The 27567-nt window shown below is 36.3% G+C and overlaps 1 protein-coding gene across 1 annotated transcript in view; it reads right to left on the reverse strand.

Annotated features, from left to right (window-relative positions):
• Positions 1-6177: 6177 nt before the first annotated feature.
• Positions 6178-27567, reverse strand: part of CCDC91 (coiled-coil domain containing 91) — a 350703-nt gene continuing 329313 nt past the window's right edge. The window contains 1 exon segment of the mRNA XM_019452336.2: positions 6178-6365. Within this exon segment, the coding sequence (XP_019307881.2) occupies positions 6255-6365 (111 nt within the window). The 3' untranslated portion in view covers positions 6178-6254.

The raw sequence follows: 27567 nt of genomic DNA on the forward strand, positions 1-27567 counted from the left end.
AGTTTACTTCATTTTATATAACGGCTACCAACATTTCAGAAACAGTTCTCATTTGATACAAAGTGCAAGAGTTCTTCCCCTGCTTTCTGAGACAAAAAGAAAAGTGCAAGAGAAATATGTGTTGCTTAAAAACATATTGGTTTGCCTATAAAATTTGTAACATAGGATGGATTTTAAAGAACAGCTCACTGAGACAAGAACTAAAATTTTACTACCTGAATCATTGTTTAAATTTTTTATAGCTTAAATTAAATATTTACATTTTGGGTTGTTATGGAAAACAGGCAAAAAGAAAGATAAAAATACTTTACAGGGTAGTGCTTTCCCTGGCGTCTAGCAGTTACTAACATTTTACAGAATAGCACCAACGCGAAAGAGCAAAAACTCAAAATTCATTACTTCTGTATCTTGACACAAGAAGTTTTCTACAATCTGTTTCAGTATCTGAGCTCTGTTGAAATTAGTGATTTGTACATTCTGTGGCTTCAGATTTTTCTTTTTAAGTCAGCTCCCAGACTTCTGAGAACCGAATGTTTGCCAGGACTGAGTCAAGTTTTCCTACCTTTTGAATGAGTTTGTTTTTTGATTTCTGTGTATTTCTCAAAAATACAAGACCAGCTCATTTCACAAATGGGAGTTAGGGGTGGATTTTAAAAGCCTATCAGATATTCTTTGGATTCTGTGATCAGGACTCTCACACCACATTGCTCTGGACATTCCCTGACCTATTCCACTCTTAAACACCTTCCTTCTCCTCTCAACCACAACTCCAGTGGGGCCCTCTGAATCTTTTACTCTTGATCACAGAACCCTGCGCAATCTCTTCTCCAGCCTTTCTTCCTCATTTCGTTTTGTAACCGAAACCTGATGGACCATGACCAGTGAGGCTAACACTTACCTTACCGCCCACTCAACAGAAAGCTGTTCCTTACTCTTAGGGCCAGGCACGTCTTAGAACCGTAAGAAATTATTCCGCACATCATTTTCCAGATGTTCTTCCCTCCGCCCACCCTTAGAAGAGCTTCTAAATTTGGGTAGCACATCTCTATTAATTGAGTAGCATTCTAGTAGCTATGATATAGTGATTTAGTCATTTCAGTAGCATTTGGAAGTACAGAATTCACCTTAGAGTGTTTAGAAGTTTTGTTGATTCATTGAAGGCTGGTTACTGTTTTATGAGAGGTAACTTTCCTACCAAACCTTCATTTAGAAATACAGTAGTTAGAGGTGGCTGGGTGGCTCAGTTGGTTAAGCGTCCAACTTCAGCTCAGGTCATGATCTCAAAGTTCACGGGTTTGAGCCCTGCATGGGGCTCTGTGCTGAAGGCTCAGAGTCTGGAGCCTGCTTTGGATTCTGTGTCTCTCTCTCTGTCTCTCTCTCTGCCTCTCCCCTACTCAAAAATGAATAAAAACATTTAAAAAATGGAAATACAGTAATCATAGCCAGTCCTTTAAATTAGTAGTCAGACTCCACTATCTCAGAATTAGTAGATTTATTATATTACAAGTGCAATGATTGATTGCTTGATTGATTCAATTATTTATGAACTCAGAATTATATACGAAGTTCACACCATAGGCTAGGCACTATGGAATGCCTTCAAGACACAATAAATGAAACAGATATGTGTTCTCCCTTACGGAGGAGAGATTATACAACAAAAACTAAGAACACAGATTAATTAAAAATGACAATTAACACAAAATATTTGCTTCTATAAATACTCCATACGAAAGTCCAGTATGTAACATGCAGGGATGGGGGAGGTACAATTTAAAGGGAATCAACTTGGGGCACTGGGGTGGTTCAGTTAGTTAAGCGTCCGACTTTGACTCAGGTCATGATCTTGAGGTTCATGGGTTCGAGTCCTGTGTCGGGCTCTGTGCTGGAAGCTCAGAGCCTGGAGGCTGCTTTGGATTCTGTGTGTGTGTGTGTCTCTCTCTGCCCTTCCCTTGGTCATGCTCTCTCTCTCAAAAATAAATAAACATTAAAAAAAATTTAAAAAAAAAATAAAGGTCATCAACTTGTTGAGAATGGATGCTTCTGAGAAAAGGAAAACAGAAAACTAGAGAAGAGCAAGGGAAATTTTACCAGCACTTTTCCTTCTATTTATAGAGCAATGATTGATGCCCAAGTAGCCCCTGCATTGTGGCAGATGAGGTGTATGAAAATGTGTTTAGTTTTCAATTAAATAAAAGGAACGGTTTTAGTTTTGCCGGGCTTAAACAAATTCTGGCTGTCCCAGCTGGCAGTGCTCATATAGTTTCTGCCCACTTAATGTGATGCTGGTGGTGATGCTACAAGTAAGTGGCCCATGGACTCAGAACACGTTGGCTTTCTGCTTCTTGTTAGCAGAGTCTTTGGAGACACAGTAGAGTTGTTTGCTGGTATGTAAACAGAAGACTAGGAGCTAAATGCTTTGATCCAACTTGCCTTTTTCTCTTGGGGCTTTTTAATGTTTTCCAGGTTTTTACATATGGCTTCCCCTCCTCCCCCTTGTTCAGGATTTAATATGCAAAGGCTATCTTTTAAATTAGGTGAACAGATAATTCTTTTGTTTTTATTGTTTTTTAAAGCATAGATAGCATTTCCTGATTCCATTCAGTTTAACTGCCGGATTAAAAAAAAAGTCATTATAGATGCTTGACTCAGTGCAGAATAACACCAATCATAGGGACATTGTTCTGGTTTTAATTTCAGAGCAATCACTGAGCAAGGCTCCTTTGAATTGGAACATGAATCAGCATTTAGCAAAGCTGAGTTTAAACCTCTACTCCAGATTCTGAGTGACAGAGAAGTTCTAAATAGGGCACTGTTTGTTCATAGTTTTAGGTATCTGTGATTTACTTGGCTTTGTTAGACAATAGGGGCTTTGGTTCAGTTATATTTTTAACATTCCTTAAAATAAATCAAAGAGTGTTCCCATTTTGGATGTGGATTACTATGGTGGAGGAAATGAAGAATTTACAAGTGCCGAGTATCCAGGGATTATGCGCTGGGCTCTGTGCTGGATTGCCTTGATTAATATTCTTTTGGTTACACGGAATAGAAACTGGCTCTGGCTAGCTTAGGGGAAAAAAGTAAGTGGTGTTGGCATACTGCAAGAATATTTGGGTATCTCATAGAATCCAGGACTCAGGCAAGGCAGGGATCAGGGGACTTCCAACCTCAGAAGTTCTCATCTCTGGTTCCGTAGGGTAAAGTAGTTAAGTGTCTCATCAGATGACTCTGCACAGGAGGCCCAGTTGAGGTCAGATCTTCACTTGTGGATCAGTTTAGGTCAGAGAGGCTGGACCATATTGTTTAACCAGTTGTGTGTGGGTAACCACACTTGTATCTCATGGACAGTTCCCAGAGAAAGGGGAGTAATTGTGAACTGGTGGCCACACCAACATGGCCTATATATGGAGCATTTTAAAAGCTTAATTTAATTTTCACAAAAAGCCTATAAAAATCGCTATTTCTACCTCACAAAGAGAAAACGGAGACTCAAATTGGTCAGGCAACTTGTTCAACATTCCACAATTAGAATGAGGCAGAGCCAGAACTCCAACTAGGTTTACAAGGAGGGAGGGTAGTCTTCCTCTTAAAAGATTAAAATAGTGTGATGAGATTACATGGAAGAGAGAGTTTCAGATATCTTCTCATGGAGAGAATATTAAGCATCTCCAGTGTACTAGAATGAGTAAACTGCATGTTGAAAGCTTTGAGGTTGAATCCCAACTCCACTTGGTCATTCATCATGCATGAGCAAGTAAATACCTCTCCACTAATAAATATGGATAGATGATCTCCTTCACAGGGTTGTTTTAACTACAGGGTTATTGGTATAAGATGTGAAAATACTTGGCACAAAGAAGATACTCATTTGCAGGGGCAGAAAACTTTTCTACTAATGAACCCTCAAGCATGCTATTAAAAATGCAGTCACTGTTTGATAAAGCTTTATCATTCAAAACATCTAACTGCTGTCTTCCTCTCAGCCGTTCAAAATGGTGCCTTAGTCACCTAAACATAAAGGTAGCAAATGCTACATAAAAATAATTAGCAGAATCATACAATGGGCAAAGAAAGTTTAAAAACAAAACATTTGGGTATTTTTCTTTGAGACTTTGGGCTCACATTTCAGGGAAAAACTCTTACCTTTAGTCATGGCACAGTCTTGAAGCATTTAATTCTCTTAGTGAGTACTACTGGAGATGGTCTATGTCCTTTTGATAACCAGAGCAAAAGGAGAATACAGTTCTTAAAGAGGAAATCCATAATTTGAACATCACTGAAACAGATTATCGGCTAATTCGGTTTGGAAGGATCAATGTACTCAAATAATTGATTCTTTGCCCAGATGATTATTCTTAGTTATCTTTAAGGGCAGCTCTGTGGAATAAAAAAAGCACTGTAGCAATCCAGGAGTTTCTTGTGCTTGGTGGGTATTCTGCAAATACCTGTAGACTGATCAGTACCAATTTGTTCCAAATTACTTCAGACAACAATTAGTCTAAGCCAATAGCAAAGCTGGAACCCCAAACAGAAAAGAAAAAAAATCAATCTGTGGTGGTACAGGCATGAAAGAGAGGTATAGACTAGATTTTCTTGACATTTCCACTGTCTCCGGATCTTAGTCTGAGTCTTAGTATCAGTGACCTATGCTTCATTTTCATCTAATTCACATTTAAGCGACTTGTAAAATATCTTATCATTTTAAATTTGATGACAGAGAGTCAAGTGATTTTTTTAAACTTTATCTGGAGAGAGAGAGAGCGAGAGAGCGCACATGCGTGCAAGAGAGGGGGAAGGGCAGAGAGAGAGAGAGAGAGAGAGAGAGGGAGAGAGAGAAGAGAGAGAGAATCCCAAGCAGGCTCTACACTGTCAGCATAGATCCCAGTTGGGGTTGGGGTTGAAACTCACAAACCGTGACATGACCTAAGCCAAAATCAAGAGCTGGACGTTTAACCACTGAGCCATCAAGGTGCCCTAAGAGTCAACTGATTTTAAATATGACTATAACATTGTGTTATTGGCTTGTTCCTGAATTAAAAGCCCTCCTCCTTGATTTACTATGTTGCTGTTTGCTTTAATTTCTCATTTAAATTTATAAGAGAAAACTAAGTAGTTATCAACACTTAAAAATGACTGTTGGCAAATTTTATTTCAAATGTTTAGGTGGAGGTATAAAAAATCACCATCCATAAATATAGAAGTTTAAGAAAATTTTTTTTAAAGAATCAATTTTTGAAAGATTAAAAAAGGAAAAATAATAACCAAGTAAGCTTTTGGAGTTCTTTTTATTAGATTGAGAAATCCCAGAAAAGTACAAAGCCCATGGAAATAGAAGCATTTCAGAAAACAAGACAAAATGTTTGCATACATTTTAATGACAGCATTTTAATTCTGATGTTAAAAAGACTCATGATTTTGCATTAAAGTACACTGCTCATAATTTAAATACATTCTGAAGTAATGGGAAAGGATTTCATATCTTTTATATTGAACCTGAATTCCTATAAATGGCTAAGTTATATTATCTTTCTAGAGATTAAGTTCATGATAGGATTAATAAGAAAAATGATTTTATTGATTTATAGTGACTCCGAAGAACAAAAACAGGAAATAAGCATATATATCACACACATACCCCTTTAAGTGGTACATCAGATCAAAGCTGAATTAATATAATAATGTTCAGTATTTTTAATCACTACCAATGAAAATACATAGATCCCTCTATAGAAAAGGGGTTTGGTAACATCAGAATGACTCTGTCACGTCAGTGTTTTATATCCCAGTTACACAGATAAATTAGTGATGTGGAAATCCATGCTGTTTATCCACAAAATCAACTAAATGTATGGCTACATTCCAGAATCTTATCAGGAGCCACTGTGAAGCAATAAGTAAAGGTATTTACTACTTTTACCAAATACTATGTAATAGGCCACCAGAGAATATGAAGTTTAATTAACTTTTGGTAATGTGGCAATTTTCAATGGTTTTTGGGTCACATTTTATTTTCTGTTGCTGCTGCTGCTCCTACTACTATGAAAATAATGGTAAATGTAAAAGGAGAAAACAAGAGAAAATAAATCAGATCTTGTGATAGTTCTTCTAAATATTGGTTTAGTTTACCCTTGAAGTGGAAATCAATTCTCCAAGGTTTGGAAAGAAAACAAAAGCATCTTTAGAATTCACAGCATGTATTTTAGAGGTCTAATGATTTATCCATTGCCAGTGTGGGTTTGCTTGTCATGTTCTCTTTATTCAATGTCAACTGGTTCTGTAGCTATTAAAGCACTTAACTGTTTCTGAGCACAAGAGAGGAACAGTTCCAAACTGGACAGGCTTCTTTGGCGGATGACTTGATCAAGCTGTTGATTTTTTTTAAAAGAGGGAGAGAAAAAGAGAAAAAAAAATACACTTAGTTGAGGGGTAAGGAATATTATGCCACTGAAGCCCACTAGATGAGGGCTTAAGATGATTTAGAAAATCAAATAGTGCTTTAAACTCAGAGACAATGTAGTCACTAATTCTGGCCTATATTATCTAAAGTGAGGTGATAATCATTATAATTTTAAGATTAGTATTAGTATTCAGTTACTAGAGAAATAGCACACATTTGATCAGCACACACACACACACACACACATGCGTGTGTGTGTGTGCGCCCCACACACAAAGAGGAATATTATTCAGCCATGACCATGAAAAAGAATGAAATCTTGCCATTCTCAATCACATGGATGGAGTCAGGAAGTATAACTAAGTGAAATAAGTCAGAGAAACACAAATACCGTATGATTTCATGCATATGTGGAATTTAAGAAACAAAACAAATGAGTGAAGGGAAAAAACGAGAGAAAGACAAACCAAGAAAGAGACTCTTAACAATAGAAAACAAACTGATGGCAACCAGAGAGGAGGCAGATTGGCGGATGGATGAAATAGGTGATGGTGATTAAAGAGTATACTTATGATAAGCACTGAGTAATGTATAGAATTGATGAATCACTATATTGTATACCTGAAACATAACACTGTATATTAACTATCCTGGAATTGAAATTAAAAACTTAAATGAAAAATAAATTTGCCCCTGGTATAAAAATAACCAATGACAACACATTGCCTATAGGTTAGAAAACAATGAAGGAATTCAAAAAGTTAAGTAAATTCCATTTCACAGAATATACCTTTCATACTTATGTGAAATTTGACATAATCTTCTGACAAGCTTTCCCCAACATAAAAGAAAAAAATTCAACCAAGAATTCTGTTAAATTCCACTTCTACAATCTGCTGACATTCAAAATGACTGAAAAACTGGAAGATTAAAACTTTGAAATATCCTAAAAATTAGTTAATAAAAATGCACTGTATTTAGCAAAATGCTCATGTAAACAAATTGAACACTACTAAGAGTCCCTTCAATTCTAACAGTTTTACATTAATGTACATACAGAAATAGGATTTCTCCTCATCCTTTTTCCTGTTTTTATTTTCCCCTTCCTCTCTCAGATGATATACCTTTAGGTGAATATATGCCTCTGCTTATACATGTCTATTCAACAAGACAGCTCATCATGACAATATAAACCCCCAGTGAGCAGAGACCTTGTGTGTCTTGCTGACTATTGTACCCCAGCAACTAGAAGAGGGTCTGGCACATGTTTAGACGCTCAGTAAATATTTACTGAGATTGAATGAATCAATAGTTACTCAAACAGAGCAAGGCAGTCTACCAGGAAATGACAGATACATATTTAATTCTAAAAGTGAAAACATGTTCGACCTAATCTAAAAAATATGTAGGAGATCAAGGTGAATTTTTAAAAGTTTTATTTTAATATATATAAAACAAATTGAAATATAAATACTTGTAGTTTTAAAAAAAATGCACTTGGTCCAAATTCAAATAGTACAGCAGGGTGTACTAATAACTAACTCCAGTCTATTCCCAGTTTCTATCCATTTTGGGATGTTTTCAAGCATTTAAAGATAGGTTTTTAAAATATTTGATCCAGATCTTAATAATTTTTAACTATGGGAGAGTGCATACAATCACTTTATTTCAACGGCTTTAGTGGAAATTTTATTACTGAAATTTTCCCGATATCATTTAAGACATTACTTGACTGCGTTCCATGATCTATGTAGCCACTCTCCTCACTGATAGACATGTAAATTTACTCCAGTTTTGTCTTGTTTTTGAAGCACCAAGGACATTAACAACCTCAGTGCACTCCTTTCAAAAGATCTTCGATGTTGTCTCTTGGTCAGATTCTAATAGGTGAAATTTCTACATCATAATATTTGCATATTTTAAATTGTGATAGATAATACCAAATTGCTTTATAGAGTGAGGATACTAATATATTAGTCCAATCTGCAGTGTATGAGAGGATCACCCGTTTTCTTCTCTTAAATCGTTGCATACTTTTCCATTGTGTATTTATAATTTTATATGTACTTATATAAAAATGGATATTTTATTATTTATTTAATAATAAATTAACTAGAGTTAGTCTGATGTCCTTTTTTTCATATAGCACAAAGCCAAGCAAAATTTTAAAGTGTATTATTTTGAGTTACATCAGTAGGCAATAATATATTTCTTTTTAAGGCAAGGAAATTATGCAATCACAAATGAGGATGGTTGTATCTGGAGTTGTATGTAGAGGATAGTGTCAGGCTGGGTGAGACACATGGGTTCATTTTGGAGGTGGCTTCATGAGTGTTTGCTTTACAATTAAGTTTCATAACTCATGTTCATATATCATAAGTGTTAGCTTTAATAGTTCAGTCTTCTAGAAGCCCCTAGAATAATCAGGAGTTCCATTAAAATGAAATTTAACTGAATATATTAGAATTTCTGAATATGAGATGGAGGATAAACTTTGCTGCTTTAGAAGGCCTATCACACAAGCTCACATAACACGCAACCTGTGACTGTTGCTAAGTAACAATAATCATCTCTACTTATCCATTCAGAATGAATACATATTTTGTAAAAATTTTAAAAGCATAATATATATAAGAAGGTTTGATAAAATGTTTACTTAAACATATCAAGCACTTCTCTTCTTTTGCTTATGGAATTAGTGGATTATATGATGATGGCCATACTGGTTTTGGGGTTAGACAGCTCCAAAGTTCATTTTGCATCTTTCACTAAGCCTCTCCAGGACTTTCTGAAGACAGGGATCCATTAAATCAACAGGAACTCAACACTTCAAGGAGCAATAAGGTGACACTGATCCCCTAGATAAACTGGGCCATCACAGAGCTGAACTTCTAATTTGGTGGTGCTTCCTGGGCATGATACATAACATCATATCTGTGAGGAGGAACACTTAAGATCTTTCTCTTATGAAGACAGTGAATTCCTGTCTCTGAAACGAGTATATCAAGCTGATGTTCACGGCAAATTCCCGAATTTCAACAGCTTCTGTTTTATTAGGCATTATCTTATTATCCTTTATTGAGGCAAGAAGATTTCTGCAAAATATTCAACTCTTTTTGCCCCTTGAAGATTGGGGGTTAGTCCTGTATTTGTGACTTTCATTTCAAAGTGAATCAAAGATTTGTATTCTATGACTTTGTGCTGACAATATATTATGTCCAGGGTAGTGGTGGCAAACATTTCTGGATATGGGGTTTACAATCTCTTAATAACACTGTAGCTCTAACTGCTTTGTTTTCCCTTCATTTTCTGTTGCTTCAGCCTTTATTCAGCTCTTTCAGATATCTGGAAATCACCTGGAAATTCTGAGGTCTCAGAAATAGACACCTGTGCTTTATTAATATTTTTCCCCCTCTTTGCATCTCTTGAGTTTGCATACCGCTGAAAACCATTTCAAAGCATACTACTTGCCAGAAGTTAATATTAATAAGATTAGGAGGGGAAAAAAAGAACACATGAGTTCCTAGTAATTCCCTGCATTAGATTTACCTTTTCATTAGTATTTCATGCTATGGCAAAGAAAAAGAAAAACATGTCTAGACATAAGCTTTCGTTCCAAAATACAATACAATGGATGGTGAACATACCTTGGTCTAAAAAGCACAATTCAAAGTCAATTACAAACAAGTATGGCTTTTTTTTTTTTTTTTTTTTTTTTTTTTTTTTTTTTTTTTTTTTTTTTTTTTTTTTTTTTCTGGAGCAAGGAGGGGCAGAGAGAGAGAGAGAAAGAGAAAGAATACCAAGCAGGCTCCACAGTCAGCACAAAGCCTGATGCAGGGCTTGATCTCACAACCATGAGATCATGACCTGAGCCGAAATCAAGAGTCAGACGCTTAACCAACTGAGCCACTCAGGCACCCCTATGCAGGTTATTTTAATAGAACTGTTAAGAGCACTGTTTACATCCCAGAAAATCTTATACATTGTTTTTGAATATATATATTATATGTCTTATATATATGATATATATAATACACTTAGTACTAATTTCAATATCTTTTGGGCCTCTACCGGCAACATATACCAAGAGATGTGAAAATACTAGGTTTACCTTTATCAATGTTACTTTTTTAACCTGCCCTCCACCATATTTTAAACTATGCTTACAAAGTGATCTAATTTTTTAATAAAGCTAGAATGGATATCTGGCAAATTCACTGATGGAAGGTGATTCATAAACAAATGTTATCAGTTTAGTAATAGTACATGTTATGGATTCAGTTTTCACATTCACTAACAAACTCTTTCATGAGCACTGAAGAAAGGTCAAGTATGATGATCTGGAACTGTGATTACTCAGGCAGATTTTCCAGTTAACATCATCATATTGGGTAAGAAAGACTGTTTACCTTCTAATAAGAAATGAAATAGTTCTTTAGTCACTTGTTTGTTATGATGCCGACCCTTTAATGGTGTTATCTGGATATGAACATCCCTCTTTTTCTGACTTTATTATACACCTCCCCTCACAACAGGCCCTCAAGTTGTTTCATTTACATGTTTGAGATTGAGGTAATCAATTAATCAGCTAATCAGTTGATCAATAAAAAAGTCAGAATCGCCTACTCTTTGTACATGATTGCTCTGAGGCCTGGGCACTAAAAGTATAAAATAATGTCCTTGTCCTTAAGAAGTTTATAATCTTTCAGGAGAGACACACACACACAGTAATTGAAGAACAATTAGATGATGTGTAAAGATGGAGTCTAATGGAAGATGACAGACAGGGAGGGATCATGGCAGGAGGGCTGCAGTGAAAACTTCACGGAGGTGGGACTTGAACAGGTGCTCAGAGTATCAAAAGCATTTCCTTAGATAAAGAGGAGAAGACGTGTTAGAAATTTGAGGAAAGCAGGTTAGGAGAACAAAGATAGACTATTGAGAGACACTGAAGAAGGAGGCTTGACTGTAGTGGAGAAAGTCTGCTTAGGACTATTCATACATTCTTTCATTTGCTCATTTATTTAATATTTCTCTGTCACCTACGATGTGCATTATAGGCACTGGAAATACAGTGATGAATCAGACAATACTCAGTTTTATCATAATTTATACTGTAGTTTGAGGAGACAAACTAATACTTTTCAGGTGGAGATCAGTAGTATAAAAAATAACAAAGTAGCACTTGACAAAAACCAAGGTGAGAGCTTTTGGTAACGAAAAGAACTGAAAGAAGAAAGGGAAGAAAGGCACCATGCAAATGCATCCGGAAAGAAAATTTTACGGCAGATGTAACTGCAAGAGTGAGGTCCGAAATGTAGGTCCGGATTTGGTTTGACTAAGGATGGGCAACACATATAGTAAAACTGGAGCAAAATGAGCAATGGGGAGAAGGAGGGAGGATCAAAGAAACAAGACAGTGGCCAGAGCATGTAGGACACTCTAGGTGGTAGGAGGGCATTGGAGAGTGTTGAGCAGGAGTGTGACCACACTCTAGGTTTGAAAAAGACCACATTTTGGGGCGCCTGGGTAGCTCAGTCAGTTGAGTGTCCGACTTCAGCTCAGGTCATGATCTCGCGGTCCGTGGGTTTGAGCCCCGTGTCGGGCTCTGGGCTGATGGCTCAGAGCCTGGAGCCTGCTTCCGATTCTGTGTCTCCCTCGCTCTCTGCCCCTCCCCGTTCATGCTGTCTCTCTCTGTCTCAAAAATAAATTAAAAACGCTAAAAAAAAAAAGAAAAAAAAGAAAAAGACCACATTTTGTTACTGGAGATGACAGACTGTAGTGGGGCAAGAGTGGAAGAGGAAGACCCAGTTCTGAGACTTTTGGTGTGGGCAAGATATAACATTACTCAGACCACTTCCAGTGGAAGCTTCACTGTAGGTCAGTTTTGGAACATATCTGAGATAGAACCAACTTGAGTTGCTGATGGATTAGAAGTGTGGATGAATGGAGAAGAGAAATAAAAGGTGATTCTCAGAATGGTATTGCCATTTACTGATGATGGACTGCAGCTGGAGTGAGGAAAACTAGAATTTTGTTTTAGACGGGGTTGGTTTGTCTAATCCTATCAGATAAGTCAGATATTGGATAGAAGAGTGTATGTAATTCAGGAGGGAGATCAGGGCAAGAGATACAAATTTTGAAATCATCTTTATATGAATGTCAACTTATTTGGAAAAAGGGTCTTTGCAGATATAATTAAGATGTAAGATGGAGTCATACCAGATTAGGATGGCCTCTAACCCAATCACTGCTGTCCTACTCAAGAGACAGGGAAACACAGAAACAGACACAGGGAAGAACACCATGTGCAAATGGAGGCAGAGACTGGGGTGATGTGGCTGTAGACCAAGGAATGCATCAGATTGCCAGCAACAGCAGGAGCTAGGATCTTGCCCTGGAGCCTTCAGAGATGGCACGGCCATGCCAACACCTTCATTTCAGACTTCTAGCTTCTAAGGCTAAACTGTCAAAGAATAAATGCCTGTTGTTTTAAGCCATCCAGTTTGTGGTCCTTTGTTATAGCAGCCCAAGGAAACTACTAACAATGATTTTTCCAAGTTGTTGAGGTCCTTACAAACTAGAGTAGTGTTTCCCACAATGTGTAAAATATCATTTCTATGTAGTAGTTCTATTTTTGTTTTAGGGTTTTTTAGTCAGGTAAGCTTGGGAAATGAGGAATTAAAAAGGTTTCTTTTCTTTAGAACTCCTCAGAGCTTTTGTGCTCATAAACATTTGAATTGCCAAAATGGCTATAGTATGGTAACATTTCTCCAACTTTTTTAAACTTTGGAATTGTGTGTGTGTGTGTGTGTGTGTGCAGGTGCATAAAGCATAACTGGAAAAATGCTCCACAAATTGATTTTTCTTCAGAACTCCTGTAGACTCAAAACAAACTGCAAATATAGGAAGAAGACTACACTGATCGAGTTTCCTCTTATAAGTAAGCATGGAATTTTAGCGAGAAGATATTTTGAGATTTCATAGTCTAAATTGATGCTCTGGGTGGTTCAGAGACCAGTTTCACAAACTTGTATGTCTTCCTACACTTAAAAAATATGCTTCTTTAAAATATATTTAAATGTATTACAACCTGAGTTTATCTTTGCTTAAAAAAACTCTACTACGTATCAAGTACATTCTAGGCCCTCCCTAAGTATTTAACAATGGGTAGGTAAGAGTCATTCCTAGAAGGTGCAGAGAACTATTCTGGGTGTGGTGACATCACCACTCTTAGCCTCAATGTAGACATAAGGAAGTAGACTGCAGATCCATTTTAAAACTCAATATGCAAACATAACTGTAGTGGTTTGGTATGTTTTATGAAACCATCATAATAAGGGCTGACAGACTTGAAGAAGATCAATTTATTCTTGAGTGGTGATTACTTTTATTGTGTGACATTTAAATATTTTTGCTCTAAAGACCATCTTTACTTTTCTCTTGTATCTTCAAATTCTGCTTCTCATCATTTCAGCCTAAGAAACTTTAGACTTTTGTATAACATTACTAGTTGCATTAATGGAGATTCTATGCTATCTGTTTTATTACTGGTATATTAACCATAAAGAGTTTCTCTTTTAAAATAGTCTTTTCTTGACATTTTCAGATAAGAAAATTTGATTGCAAGAGGGATCTATTGTATATAAAGCTTGAGTTTAGACATGAAATCCCCTCTCTGGGAATATAACTATGTCATTATTGTAAATCATGTTGAAAGGGACTCTGAACCAACTTTAGGATAATAATGTTACATAAAATACATGTTTAGAATAACTCTGACTCTAAAAGGTTCAATGTAGTTAGGGCAGTGGTCTGAACTAAGGCAGTGCCAACTGCCTCAACCATGAACTTCAGAAAATGGAGGCCTAATCTCTTTACCAGAACATTTACAGGTCATCATTCATGTCCCAGGAAGACTTTCAATCCAGAGTTCTCATCTCCTTTTCCCTTTGAGGATACTTTTCAACTTTAAAGTATATTTCAGGTCTGACTATTTATACAGTTAAAAAATGTCAACATATAAAGAAATTGTGTAACTTTCTACCATGCACAAGATGAATTACAGATGCTCTTTTAGAGTAAATGAAAAACGGGTATAAAGAGTCTTAAACCTTATTGGCCACAACTGAAGAACTGTTTTTTTGCTTTCTTTTGTTTTGTTTTAAGATGTCTTAGGGCAAGTAAATTCTCTGTTTTTGAATCATCTAAAGTTAAGTTCTACATATTTGGGCAGTCCTGTCTTTTCATCTCAAACTACCATAGAATCCACTGGGCTATGGGAATATTCATTTTTGCTCCTTGCAAAATCATCTGGACAGAATAAGTCAATATGCATTCCAGATTCTGACGTGCAGGCACACCACCTTGGAATACAACCTTATTCAATCTTGAAACAAACAGCTGGCCAGAAAAGGATGTACTGTAGTAGTGAGTAAAGATTTTACTCTTACTTGCCTGATAGTAGCCACTAGACTTTATGATATGAGCTTCCCCATGCGAAGTTGAATGAATTTGAAAAAAAGCGCAGGGTTGGTGGGGGGAGGTTCTGGTAACAACTGCTTTAGTCCCAATTCTGACAATTTCCAAAGAAAATATAAAAATTTCCAAAACAACTTAAAAAAAGAAAGCCATAGATTTAGGGAAATTTTAGAAAAACAAAAGGAAAGGTAAACAAAATTGCAGAAGTAGTATACAGAAATTCTATCTTAGGGCTCTAAGCCATAAGGTTATATTTACCCATTAATAAGTTCCATATCCTACTTTTTAGAGTTCAATGGCAAGCTATGAGTTTATCTCAAATATAAGATGGATTGATTCTGGCAAGGCAGAAGACTGATTTTAATATGACATTCCACATACAGTTTTTAATGTAATTTGTTACATGCTCCCAAACGATGAAACAACCTTTTCCCACATTATTTTTTCAAGGTCTTGGTTACTGCAAATACTGCAATCTGTAGGATGGCCTTTTGTAAATTAAATAAACACAAAGATCTAAATAGATACTGTTATGTAACAAAATGTTCAAGTAACAAACACAAACTCTTGCATTTTTGTCAATTCATCTTTAAAAGATTTTAGCATTATTTTGTGTCAATCTAAGGAACATCTGCCAATTACTATCTATCTCCTCTTTTGTTTTGACCTTCAGCAACTCAAATTTCATCTTATTTTGAAGTAGAAGAAAGAATTACATGACCTCCTGGGTCCTGTCTTCCCATGCTATCTTATAATCTCAGATGACTGATAAATTTTGTCTTATATGTTTTATCTACAAAAACAGGTAAGTGGCTGTCCACAAGGCTTGTTCATGAGCTCTGTGCACACATATACTGAAAATGATTTACAGTGCATGATCAATAATCCCACAATGTTGAAATAAGTCTCGTCTTGTTTTGAGAATAGTGTTACTAATTCTTGATTGGTAGTGCTTGCTACCTGCCAGGCAGAGATGAACATCTTTATGTGTTGTATTAGTTGCCTGTCATTGTGTAACAAATCACCCTAAACCTAGTGGTTTAAAACAGAAAATATTTATCATCTCACAGTTTGTAGGTAAGGGAACTGGGTGCCGCTTAACTGAATGCCTCTCGCTCCTGGTCTCTACTGAGGGGTTGCCATCAAGTAAGTTCTCAGCTTGGCTATAGTCAATTCAAAGTTCATCTGGGCAAGAATCTGCTTCCAAGGTCTCTCGTGGCTGTTGGCAGGCCTCAAAATATCCATTTCTAACAGAGCTCATGTGAGCCCTCCACAAGGCTGCGTAATAATATGGGCAGCTGACTTCCTAAAGCAAGCAATCCAAGAGAAAATGAGAGGGATCAAAAGCACACCAAGAGAGTGAGAGAGCACCCAAGACAAAAGCCACAATCTTTTCATAACCCGATTTCATTCAGTCTAGCCCAGGCTCAGGGCAGGGAGATTGCATTAAGTGCAGGGCACCATTGGGAAACGTAAACTATGTATTTTCTCATTTTTATTCTTTTGAAACTCTATGAATGAGGCTGCTGAGGCTTAGAGACTGATAACTTGGCCAAGTGGCAGGGCCAAGACTGAAATCCAGGGGAGCATGACACGAAACCTATTGTCTAAACCGCAATACTACACTGCCTGCTCAGATAAGAACTGCAGTTATGATTGGGGTCCTTGCCATAATACCTGTTTTGCTAGAAATATGTAGGAGTTTCTTGCACTGCATACACTTGTGCAAAAACCTGTCAAGATGCCAAAAGCCCTACAGATAGTCATTAAAACATGTGATCATCTTCTCTTCCTAAATAAGTTCAGGAAGGTTTCTGTTATATCAATACACAAATAGTTCCCTGAAAATGCAACAGCAGTATTTAAAGAAAAACTGGCATATTAAATATTTCATATAAGAAATCACTGCCTGGGCGCCTGGGGGGCTCAGTCGTGCGAGCCCTGCGTTGGGCTCTGTGCTGACAGCTCAGAGCCTGGAGCCTGCTTCAGATTCTGTGTCTCCCTCTCTCTCTGCCCCTCCCCTACTCACGCCCTGTCTCTCTCTTTCAAAGATGAGTAAATGTTAAAAAAAATTAAAAAAAAAAAAAAAAGAAATCACTGCCTTAAAGAACTTATAAACCTCAGCGGCTGTATATAAAAACAACAGACTACTTACTTCCTGCTAGGTCCATAACAAAAGAAAAGGCAAACATTTGTAAAAGCAATGTATGGTATGGATCTCACCCTTGTGGTACTTTTGAGACTTAAACAGTCTTCACTTGCTTACCTTCATATTTCCATTACTACTGATATAACTGGCTAAGTATACAGTGTGAGATGCTCCACAGCTGTCATGCACATCTGATTCCCATTAGGAACTCCTCAGCATTCAAAACTGAACCAATGGAACAAAGCATCGTTTAACCAAATGGAAGTTAGTGTGAATAGACTTTTTTCTCTCATTTAAAATATAGAGTACCGCTCCTCCTCTTCATTCAGGATTTTATGGTGTGCACTTGATCAGTGAAGCCTTAAGGAAAAAATACCATCTGTCTGGCACATTTTAAAACAGATTTATCCTACTGAGGAAACCAAGTGGGCAAACACCCAGTCAGTCCTTTTAAAATCCCTTGCTGCCTCCCAGCTGGAACAAGGAATGTAAGAAAACCCTAACCTTCCTCCTTCTTGTAAACAAGTAAAGGAAGTTTGCTTTCAATTAAGGAAGCTAAACTTGGATATTGCTGCCTAAAAATGGCAATAGCACCTGCTCAAATAGAAGATGCTGAAAAATAATTAACGCTAAACACCCACCAAACAGAAGGTATCAGAAGTCAGGAAATATGGCACAGTGTGTGAATTCTCTCTCCAAGATTCCATTTTCCTTTTTCTTACCAATAAAATTTTAGTTTAGTTCTAGGACCAATAGGAATATCCTTAAGCCATCACTCCCAAGACTCCCTCCCAGCCAGGGGTAGCTCAAGAAATGGGAGTGTAAGTTACTGGGTAGGACCTCCGGGGGATTTCCTTAAAAATGGGACAGACTCCTATCCCAAATTCTTTTTCCTTTAATGTTTTCATTTTTCCTTTCTCCTCCATCACAAACGTGTTTACTGGAGCTCCAGCTATTATTCTGTAGCCTTAACAATGTAAGCCAGTGCTAAAGATAGAAAAAGTACAAAGACAGAAGGATCCTGAATCATTTATGACTTTTTTTAAGGCTCTGTACCAGCTTTAAACTGCTTACCTCTGGACTTACCGATGCTGTTATTTCTAGTTTCTTTTGTTAGGAGACAGATATAGATCCCAGTGACAAAGGTATCAACTTTACACTGTGCATGTCTACCATCACATCAGAAACAAAAATTTACTTTTTAGAGTATAAGCTCAAGAATTCGAGCATAAGCTCAAAATGTTAAGTGAATGAGATGAAAATTTCCAGCAATTTAGCCATTTTTAATTTGGGGACTGAAAAACAACCAATGGAATATAATCTCCTGTAATAGCTTAAGAGTATGTGAATGGTAGAAAATAAAAATAAAAATGGTAAAAAATAAAAATAATGCAATAAAAATTCCAGCAAGTTATTTTATGGGTATCAATAAACTGATTGTACAATTTATATGGTGAAATAAAAGACTCAGAATAGCCAACTCGATATTGAAGAGAAAGAAAAGAGTTGGGGGACCAATACTACCAGACTTCAAGACTTATTATAAAGTGACAGTAATCAAGGTAGCACAGTACTGGTGAAAGAACAGATTGAAGAAAGATCAGTTGAACAGAAGAGAGTCTAGAAATAGACCCCCATAAATATAGCTGGACTGATATTTGACAAAGGAGCAAAGACAGTACAATTGAGGAAAAACAGTCTTTTCAACAAATGGTACTAAAACACCTAGATAGCCACAGGACAAAAAAATGAATCTAGATATACACCTTAGCCTTTCACAAAAATGAACTCAAAATTAATTGTAGACCTGAAGGTACAGTGCAAAACTATAAAATCCCTGAAAGACAACAGAAGAGAAAACCTAGATAACCTTGGGTACGGTGATACCTTTTTAGATACAATATAAAAGGCACAATCCATGAAAGAAATAATTGATAAGCTCAGATTCATTAAAAATTTCTGCCCTGTAAAAGCCAGTATCAAGATGGTAAGACGACAAGACACAGAGGAGGAGAAAATATTTGAAAAGACACATCTGTTAAAGTCTGTAATCCAAAATATACAAAGAATTATTAAAATTCAACAATAAGAAACCTAATTTAAAAATGGACCAAAGAACTTAACACCTCTCCAGAGAAGATATGCAGATGGGAAATAAGTTATGAAAAGATCTACGTCAGAAAAATGTATATTAACATGAGATACCACTAAACATTTATTAGAATGGCCAAAATCTAGAACAATGACATCACCAAACGCTGATGAAAATGTGGAGCAACAAGAACTCTCATTCAATGCTGGTGAGAATGCAAAATGGTACAGCCACTTTGGAAGACAATTTGGTGGTTTCTTACAAAATTAAATATACTCTTACCATATGTTCCAGCAATCTCATTCCTTGGCATTTACCCATATACCAAGGAGTTGGAAGGAGCTGAAAACTTATGTCCACACAAAAAATTGCACATGGATGTTTGTAGCAGTTTTATTCATAACTGCCCAAACTTGGAAGCAAACTAGATGTTCTTCAGTAGGTAAATGGATAAATAAGCTGTAGCACATCCAAATGATGACATATTATTCAGCACAAACAATAAATCGGTTATCAAACCATGACAAGACTTGCAGGGAACTTAAGTGCATATTGGTAAGTGAAAGAAGTCAAACTAAAGAGGCTGCATACTGTATAATGGAAAAGGCAAAACTTCTGGAAAAGGCAAAACTGTGGAGACAGCAAAAACTTAAGTGGTTGCCAGGGGTGGGGTAGGAGGTGATGAATAAGCAAAGCACAGAGGTTTTTTAGAGCAATGGAAATATTCTGTATAATGATAGATACATTATTCATTTGTCCAAACCCACAGAATATACAACACAAAGAGTGAACCTTAGTGTAAAGTATGCATTTTGGCGATTATGATGGGTCAATATAGGTTCATTGAGTGTTAACAAATGCACTGTTCTGGTGGGGGAATGTTGATAATGGGGGAGATTATGCACGTGTAGGATGAGAGGGTATATGGGAAACCTTTGTATCTTCCTCTCAATTTTTTTGTAAACTTAAAAATACTCTAAAAAGTTAAGTGTTTTTAAGAAAGTTATATGGTGGTCTCATTTTATAGCATGTCTTCAAAGAAAACACTGAAGTACATTTCTTAAATTTATGGTGAGTATATGCAGAAATACAAACTTCATTTTTTAAAAGAAGTAGTCTTTTAATGATGGGAGAGCTTTACATAAAAATAAAGGAAGTGTCTAGCCTTGCCTGAATCGTTGGCTGAGAAACTGGTAAAAGTTAGGGATGATATTTAGAGAGAAAGACCACCACACCAACAAAGATCTTAGATATCTCTGCAGAAGTAGTCTTCCTCTTGTAAACTTAAACATGGGATTGCCAAATTCCATTAGTTCGTGGATTACTGTAAAAATTATCAATCTAGTAATAATTTTTAAAGGATACTTGAACCATAGTTAAGAAAAGACATATTTGAGTGAAGGACAGCAGAAGGACTGAGACCTTTGGGAGTGTAGTGGATACCGATCTACATGTATCCTGTAGACAGGAAACAAAATCACAACTGCTCTATTTGAGGCACAATGTGGAACAATCATCAAAAAGTGAGATAAAGTTCCAGAAAGCAAAGAAAGCTGACTGGAGTTTTTCCTTCTCTTGGGGGACTTCATCTCATTATTTGATGATCATTCCACACAGCTTCCTTGTACTGAAAAAGCTAATGACCCACAATGGGCAGTCACTGGTATAAAACTGTTCACAAAAAGTGGTGCAAACTATTGATATTAGGACTCAACATTCCTTCCTTAATTTCATCAGGTTAGTTTAATACAGTTGACTCTTGAACAACATAGGTTTGATTTATGTAGGTCCACTTACATGTGGATTTTTTATAGTACAGTACTGCAAATGTGTTTTCTCCTCATGATTTTCTATTTTTTTAAGTTTATTTCTTTACTTTTATTTTTTAAATCATTTTTTAAAAGTTTATTTTGAGAGAGACAGAACATGAGCAGGGGAGGGATAAAGAGAGGGTGAGAAAGAGAGAGAGAGAGAGAGAGAGAGAGAGAGAGAGAGAGAGAGAATGAATCCCAAGAGGCTCTGCAGGGTTAGTGCAGAGCCTGACATGGGGCTAGAACTCACAAAACTGTGAGATCATGACCTGAGCCAAAGTCAAAAGTTGGACGTTTAACCCACTGAGCCACCCAGTCGCCCCTATTTAAAGTAATCTCTCCACCCAACATGGGGCTCAAACTCACGACCTTGAGATCATGAATTGAATGTTTTTCCAGCTGAGCCAGCCAAGCACCCCCTTATGATTTTCTTAATAACATTTTATTTTCTCCAGCTTTCCCTATTATAAGAATGTAGTATATAATACACATAACATACAAAATATGTGTGAATCAACTTTTATGTTATCGATAAGACTTCTGGTCAACAGTAAGGTATCAGTAGTTAAGTTTTTGGAGAGTCAAAAGGTACACGTGGATTTTCAACTGTGGGATGTCAGCACCTCTAACTTCTGCATTCTTCAAGGGTCAGCTGTATTTTCAGAAGAAGTATCAAAAGTAGAATGGTGGGGGGGTGGCGCCTGGGTGGCTCAGTTGGTTAAGCATTTGACTTCAGCCCAGGTCATGATCTCATGGTTCATGGGTTCAAGCCCTGCATCAGGCTCTGTTGCCAACAGCTCAGAGCCTGGAGCCTGCTTTGTATTCTGTCTCCCTCTCTCTCTGACTCTCTACTGCTCACGGTCTCTCTCAAAAATAAACATTAAAAAGAAATTAAAAACAAAAGTAGAATGGGAAGTAAGAACTGACTAAATTATGATTATCACTTCTATTTTACAAACAAGGAAATTAAAACATTAAAAAGTTCTATATTTGAGAATTGGTAGTAAAACCATACTTACAGAACATGTAAGTTCCTGGCTCCAGAGTATGAACTCATACTGTCACAATGAATTAACGTATAATACATTATGGAAGAAAGTTAAGATTTAATGAAAATAATATTTGTGGGGAGAATATCTTTTAAAATGAACTCTAGTAAGTTGTGTTGGAAGAATGAATAATACTGCAAAAGACTATTCCTATCCTAAAATATTTAAAAATACAGGGAACATGACAAAAGCGTTTGATAAGAAAATTGTTACAAAATACCTGTGTGTAATAAAGACCACAAAATACTCCTGTTGTTCAAATCAAACAGTAAAGCCGATGGAGAGGCTAAGGAAACAAGTTTCTTTTTTTTATTTAAAAATTTAATAAAGTATTTTATTGAAACGCACTTTAAGTTTTTATTTAAATTCTAGTTAACTTACATGGTAAAATTGGTTTCAGGTGTAGAATTTAGTGATCCATCACTTACATATGACAACTAGTGCTCATCACCAGTGCCTTCCTACCCATTACCCATCTAGCCGATTCCCCCATCCTCCTCCCTCCCTGTTTGTTCTTTGTAGTTAAGAGTCTCTTATGGTTTGCTTCCTTCTCCCTCTCTCTTTTTTTTCTCTTGCCCTATGTTCATCTGCTTTGTTTCTTAAATTCCACACGAGTAAAATCACATAGTATATTCTCCGACTTATTTACCTTAATTATAATACACGGCAAGATTTCATTCTTTGATGGCTAAGTAATATTCCATTGTGTATGTGTGTCATACACATATACACCACGTTCTTTTTTTAAAAAATGCTTATTTATTTATTTTTAGAGAGAAAGTGAGTGTGCGAGGGGGGAAGGGGCAGAGAGAGAGGGAGAGAGAATCCCAAGCAGGCCTGAAGCTTCCAGCACAGGTGGGGCTTGAACTCATGAACCATGAGTTCATGACCTGAGTTGAAATCAAGATTTGGACGCTTAACTGACTGAGCCACCCAGGCACCCCTATACGCCACATCTTTATCTATTCAAATAAAGTTTGAAAAAGAAACACAGCAAAGCAACATTTCAAAATCATTTTTCATTACCCTGCTATTTTATCCAAAACAAGTAGGTGGGAGGGGGAACACAATAAATATTAAGGATCCTATGAGTGGTTATGTTTTTAGTATTCTAGAGTTCTTATAAAGGGAACCACATAATTTTTAACTATATACGTCTCAATAGTCTTTGGTAATGCAAAAAAGGGAAAAGTAGAATTGGGAAATATATTTATCAGTTAATCAAAATATCATAACTATAGTTACCAATAACAAACACTTGAAATGTGAGTTACTGAAAAATTAATCATAACTTACTTGACAAATGGACAAAAACAGAATAATTACTCTAGAAGAAAATATTCAAAGGCTATATATTTCACAGGCAAGCAAACTATTAATAGAAAATGAAGTGTACATTACTGTGAAGTGTAAATTTGTACATTACAAATTTAATGTAAAAATAAAGACTGTTTTGGAAATTTGCTCCTAATTAAAGAGATTACAGGTGCCTGATTTGAATATGGGTAAGCCAGTTACAATTCTCTAAATCAAAGAAAAGGAACAGACTTAATGAAAATATTCTGAAGTAGAATTATGCCATTATTAAAATCAGGTAGCTTGATTAAAACTTCATGTATACCTGCATTTTGCTTATAGATCAAGCATAATGAACATTAAAGAAATACACTGATATAATTTCCCAGATCAAATATGGCACTGGGGCTATCATTAGCCCCAATTCACTAATGAATAGTGTCCAAATATCACATATTGCAAGGAAATAATGAGAGTAATATCTTCTTCTTGGCCAATATTTAATAGTTTGCTGAGAGAATGAGTGCTACTGACCCGTGTGCTTTGAGTTCTTTGAACAGAACTTACACTGTCCCATCCCAATATTACTTTCCTGGACACACGTATGGCCAATGATAACCATTTTCTAAATGGCTGATAAAGGTTACAGACACACTGTGTCACATGGAATAGAGTAAACTAACTAGACATTAGTACCTTACAAATGTATGACACTGTTTTCAAATTGGTTTAATTCAATGGTCTCTAAATATTTTGGTTTTGTATCCCCTTACACATTTTTAAGTTGCTATCTAACCTTTTATTTATTGTAAGTTATACAGTTTTACAAAGGATGGAATTTTCAGCATATTATATTATACTTGCTGACATCTATAAATAGAACAATTACTTACTTTTTTAGATATATCCTATTTATACCCCACATAACTTATTTAAACAAAATACAAACATCTGAAACTTTTACACTATTCCTTCTCTTTTCTTAAACTTCTGTATTCAACCACCGGTCCCCCATTTTTATCCTAGGCGTACATCTTATGCTTACAACTTGTAATGATCACTCTATTTTACTTCTCTGAAATATATATATTTAAAGTTAAAAAAATGAAATAATCCCAAATCGGATACCTTCTAGAGATTAAATTATAATCTTGAAGTCCCTTCAATGTGGGCTCCTCAGATTACATTAGTTAAGGGCTACTCAAGTTTAAGTCAACATTTACTGGACATATCGGCAGCATTTGATAGAGCTACAACTCCAATGAATCACTTTTTTTCACTTTCCTTCTGGGACATCTTTCTGACTTGGTCTCCCTTTGCTCACTTGGTTGCAGCCACCCTGTCTTCCTTGCCCTTTCTCAAATATAACCAAGTTCCTTTCTGTATCAGCCCTTTGCACTTGGTGTTCCCTCCATCTGGAATATCTTTCTAGATAACTGCATGACTTCATCACTCTCTACACGCCAACCTCAATTCATGGTTGAGGCCTGCTTTCACACACTTCTAAACAGCACACCTGCTCTTCAGCCGCATCACTAACTCATCACCCTGATCCCGAAGGCATGTAACATCCACAAATATCACACATTTGTTTAATGTCAGCCTCATACCTCATTAAAATGTAGGCTCCCTAAGAAAATCCTAGGAAACCAGACATAGATTCTGATGCATTTACTTCTGCCTCTCCGAAGTCTAGAACAGTACCTGGCATGTAATGAGGGCTGACTAAATGTTTGCTGAATTTACTAAATAAAGAACAAAATGAGAAGAGATAATTACTAAATTTATTTTAGCAACTGTATACTAGAAAAAAATACTGTAATATATTTTCAAGAATTTCAACAAATGGTACTTTTGCCTTCACAAAAAGTAATATGTATAAGGGATTTAAAATGATTAAAAGAAACTGCAAGTTATTTTACAAAGCACTTAGCACACTAATGATGGTATTCTTTAAATGTACATCATCTATTAATAAAATACATGAAATAGAGGTTTGCATCAGTCCGTAGATGCTTTGTTTTCATGGTACATAGATAGAATAAAAATAAATGGAGGAGTAAAAGAATTAGTAACAATAACTTATAAAATTATTTGAAAATTATACACATTTTGGAATTTTTAACAATAAAATGAAAAAAATGTCAAGTTTCTTAATTTCTATCACTGAAAATTGTTGTTGTTGAGAATCATTCATTTTCTAAACTTTGTCAGATCTATTTAATGCAGTGAAAGCTCCAGCCATGTTGCTTTCTGGCACTGCTCATTTTGTGCTTCTGAAGCTGGAAGAATTAGTTAATGACATGTTGAAATCTCTCTGAAAGACAGTTTTCTGGATGGCTCCAACAGTCTAGATAATATTCCAAGTCTTGAAACAGCATGGAATCACACAGAGTGCTTAACTGGACCTAACAGAGACTTTTTCCGGTGGTTTCTGAATGCATGAGCTCTGTTTGCTCGGACAGTTTTTAATAACCAGTTCTCTGCCCCCTCTTCTCTGTGCATCTCAATATTAGTTACATATGCCTCTTAAAAATTACTCTTTGAATCCAGGCCACACCATGAAGATATAAAATTATCTCTCAAAAAGAATTTTGCTCTTGTCTAGATACTTCCTTATCCATCTCTGAGTGGAGAAGTGGCCCCGTACCAGTTACTATGGCTGCAAAACAAATTACCCTACAACTCAGTGGTGTAAAACAACCATTTATTATGCTCATGAACTCTGTGGGTCAGGAATTTGAACATAGTGCAGCTGTAGCAGCTTGCCTCTGCTCCGTGATATTTGGGATCTCGGCTGGAAGACGTGAAGACTAGAAGCTACATTCAGCCGAAGGCTTACTCACTCTCCCATCTGGTGGCTGATGCTGGCTGGAGGTTGGAGGCCTCAGTTCCTTTCCATGTGGGGCTTCCATGTTATCGCCCCAAATAGGCCAGTTTGAATTTTGTCACAGCATGATGGCTATATTCACAAGTGATTATTACAAGACACAAAAAGAGTGGAGCCCTTATTGCCTTGTTTGATTTAGCCTCAAAATCACTCAGTGTCCTATTTATCAGATTTGTTCAGGCAGGCCCAAAGTTCAGTCCCAGGTTCAAGAGGAGGGGATATAGACTATGCTTACTGACAGGGAGTAGCAACTGACAGGGAGAATGTGGATTGGGAACACCGCTATGATCATTTTTGAAAAATACAACCTGCCACAGGTCCTAATTGGATACTATTTCTTAGCATTCTCAGTTTCCTGAGGGTGTTAATCTTATCTCTAGTGTTGCAGTAAGCAATTCACCTAAATTACAAGAGGCAATATGGGTCTCTGAATCAGAGTCAGAAATAATAACTTCAATATTTATGGGACTCAAGAGGCAGGAAAAAGCAAGGTTGAAGAGTGAAGAATATATGGCAGATTAAGCAAATGCTAACAATATATTTGAGAGGCAAATTATTTTCCATGTCAGTCTTGTTTTCAACAAATCACTTGCAAATGGATTTTCCTTTCTTTTTAAAAAGGTAGAACTTCCTTAAAATATATCACATCGTGTCTTCCTGAAATACATGCCCTTGCCTACACTTACATCGTTGTTCCCATTGTCTCAGAGTGCCTTCCTCAGCAAGTAGAAAACCAGGAGATAACCAGGTGTATGCACTCATCTTACCCTACTGACTTTATATAAACCCCATCCCTAATCCTGTGGGTTTATATTGTTCTGTAAGCTGAGCAGTGTGAAAATTCTCCTAAAGTCTCAATGTAAATGTTTCTCTAATCCTATTAAAGCCACAAAACAGACCCAGATGAATGAGTAGGAAACTGAGCTAAAGAACTCTCTCTGACCTCGATACCACTGTCAGTCTTGGCATTGACTTCATTGGTCAGCATTTCCTTCTAAGTATGGCATGGCTCAAATGGGAAAGCAAAACTTTAGCTTACTCCTGTCTAGAACACTCAAGTCCAACCTATATACCCCTCCAGCCAAAGCTCTGGAGAGGATTCTGAATAGACTTAAAAAAATAAAATAAAAAGGGTTGAAATACCGGACATATAAAAAACAGACACAAAACAACACAACAATGTATTTAAGTTGGTTTTCTCTTTTTAAAGCTACGACAAAATCAATATATTATATGTTGAAACAATGAAGTATCAAGCAGGAGGCATAATCTTTCCCATTCTACCTCCCAGAGAAGACAATCACCATTGTCTTTTACTTGTTTAAATATATATATATACGTATATATACATATATATACGTGTATATATATATGTATATATACGTATATATATACACGTATA

Source organism: Panthera pardus, unplaced genomic scaffold (genome assembly GCF_024362965.1).
Source record: "Panthera pardus isolate Hobbes unplaced genomic scaffold, ASM2436296v1 HiC_scaffold_6, whole genome shotgun sequence".
NCBI classification, from domain to species: domain Eukaryota; kingdom Metazoa; phylum Chordata; class Mammalia; order Carnivora; family Felidae; genus Panthera; species Panthera pardus.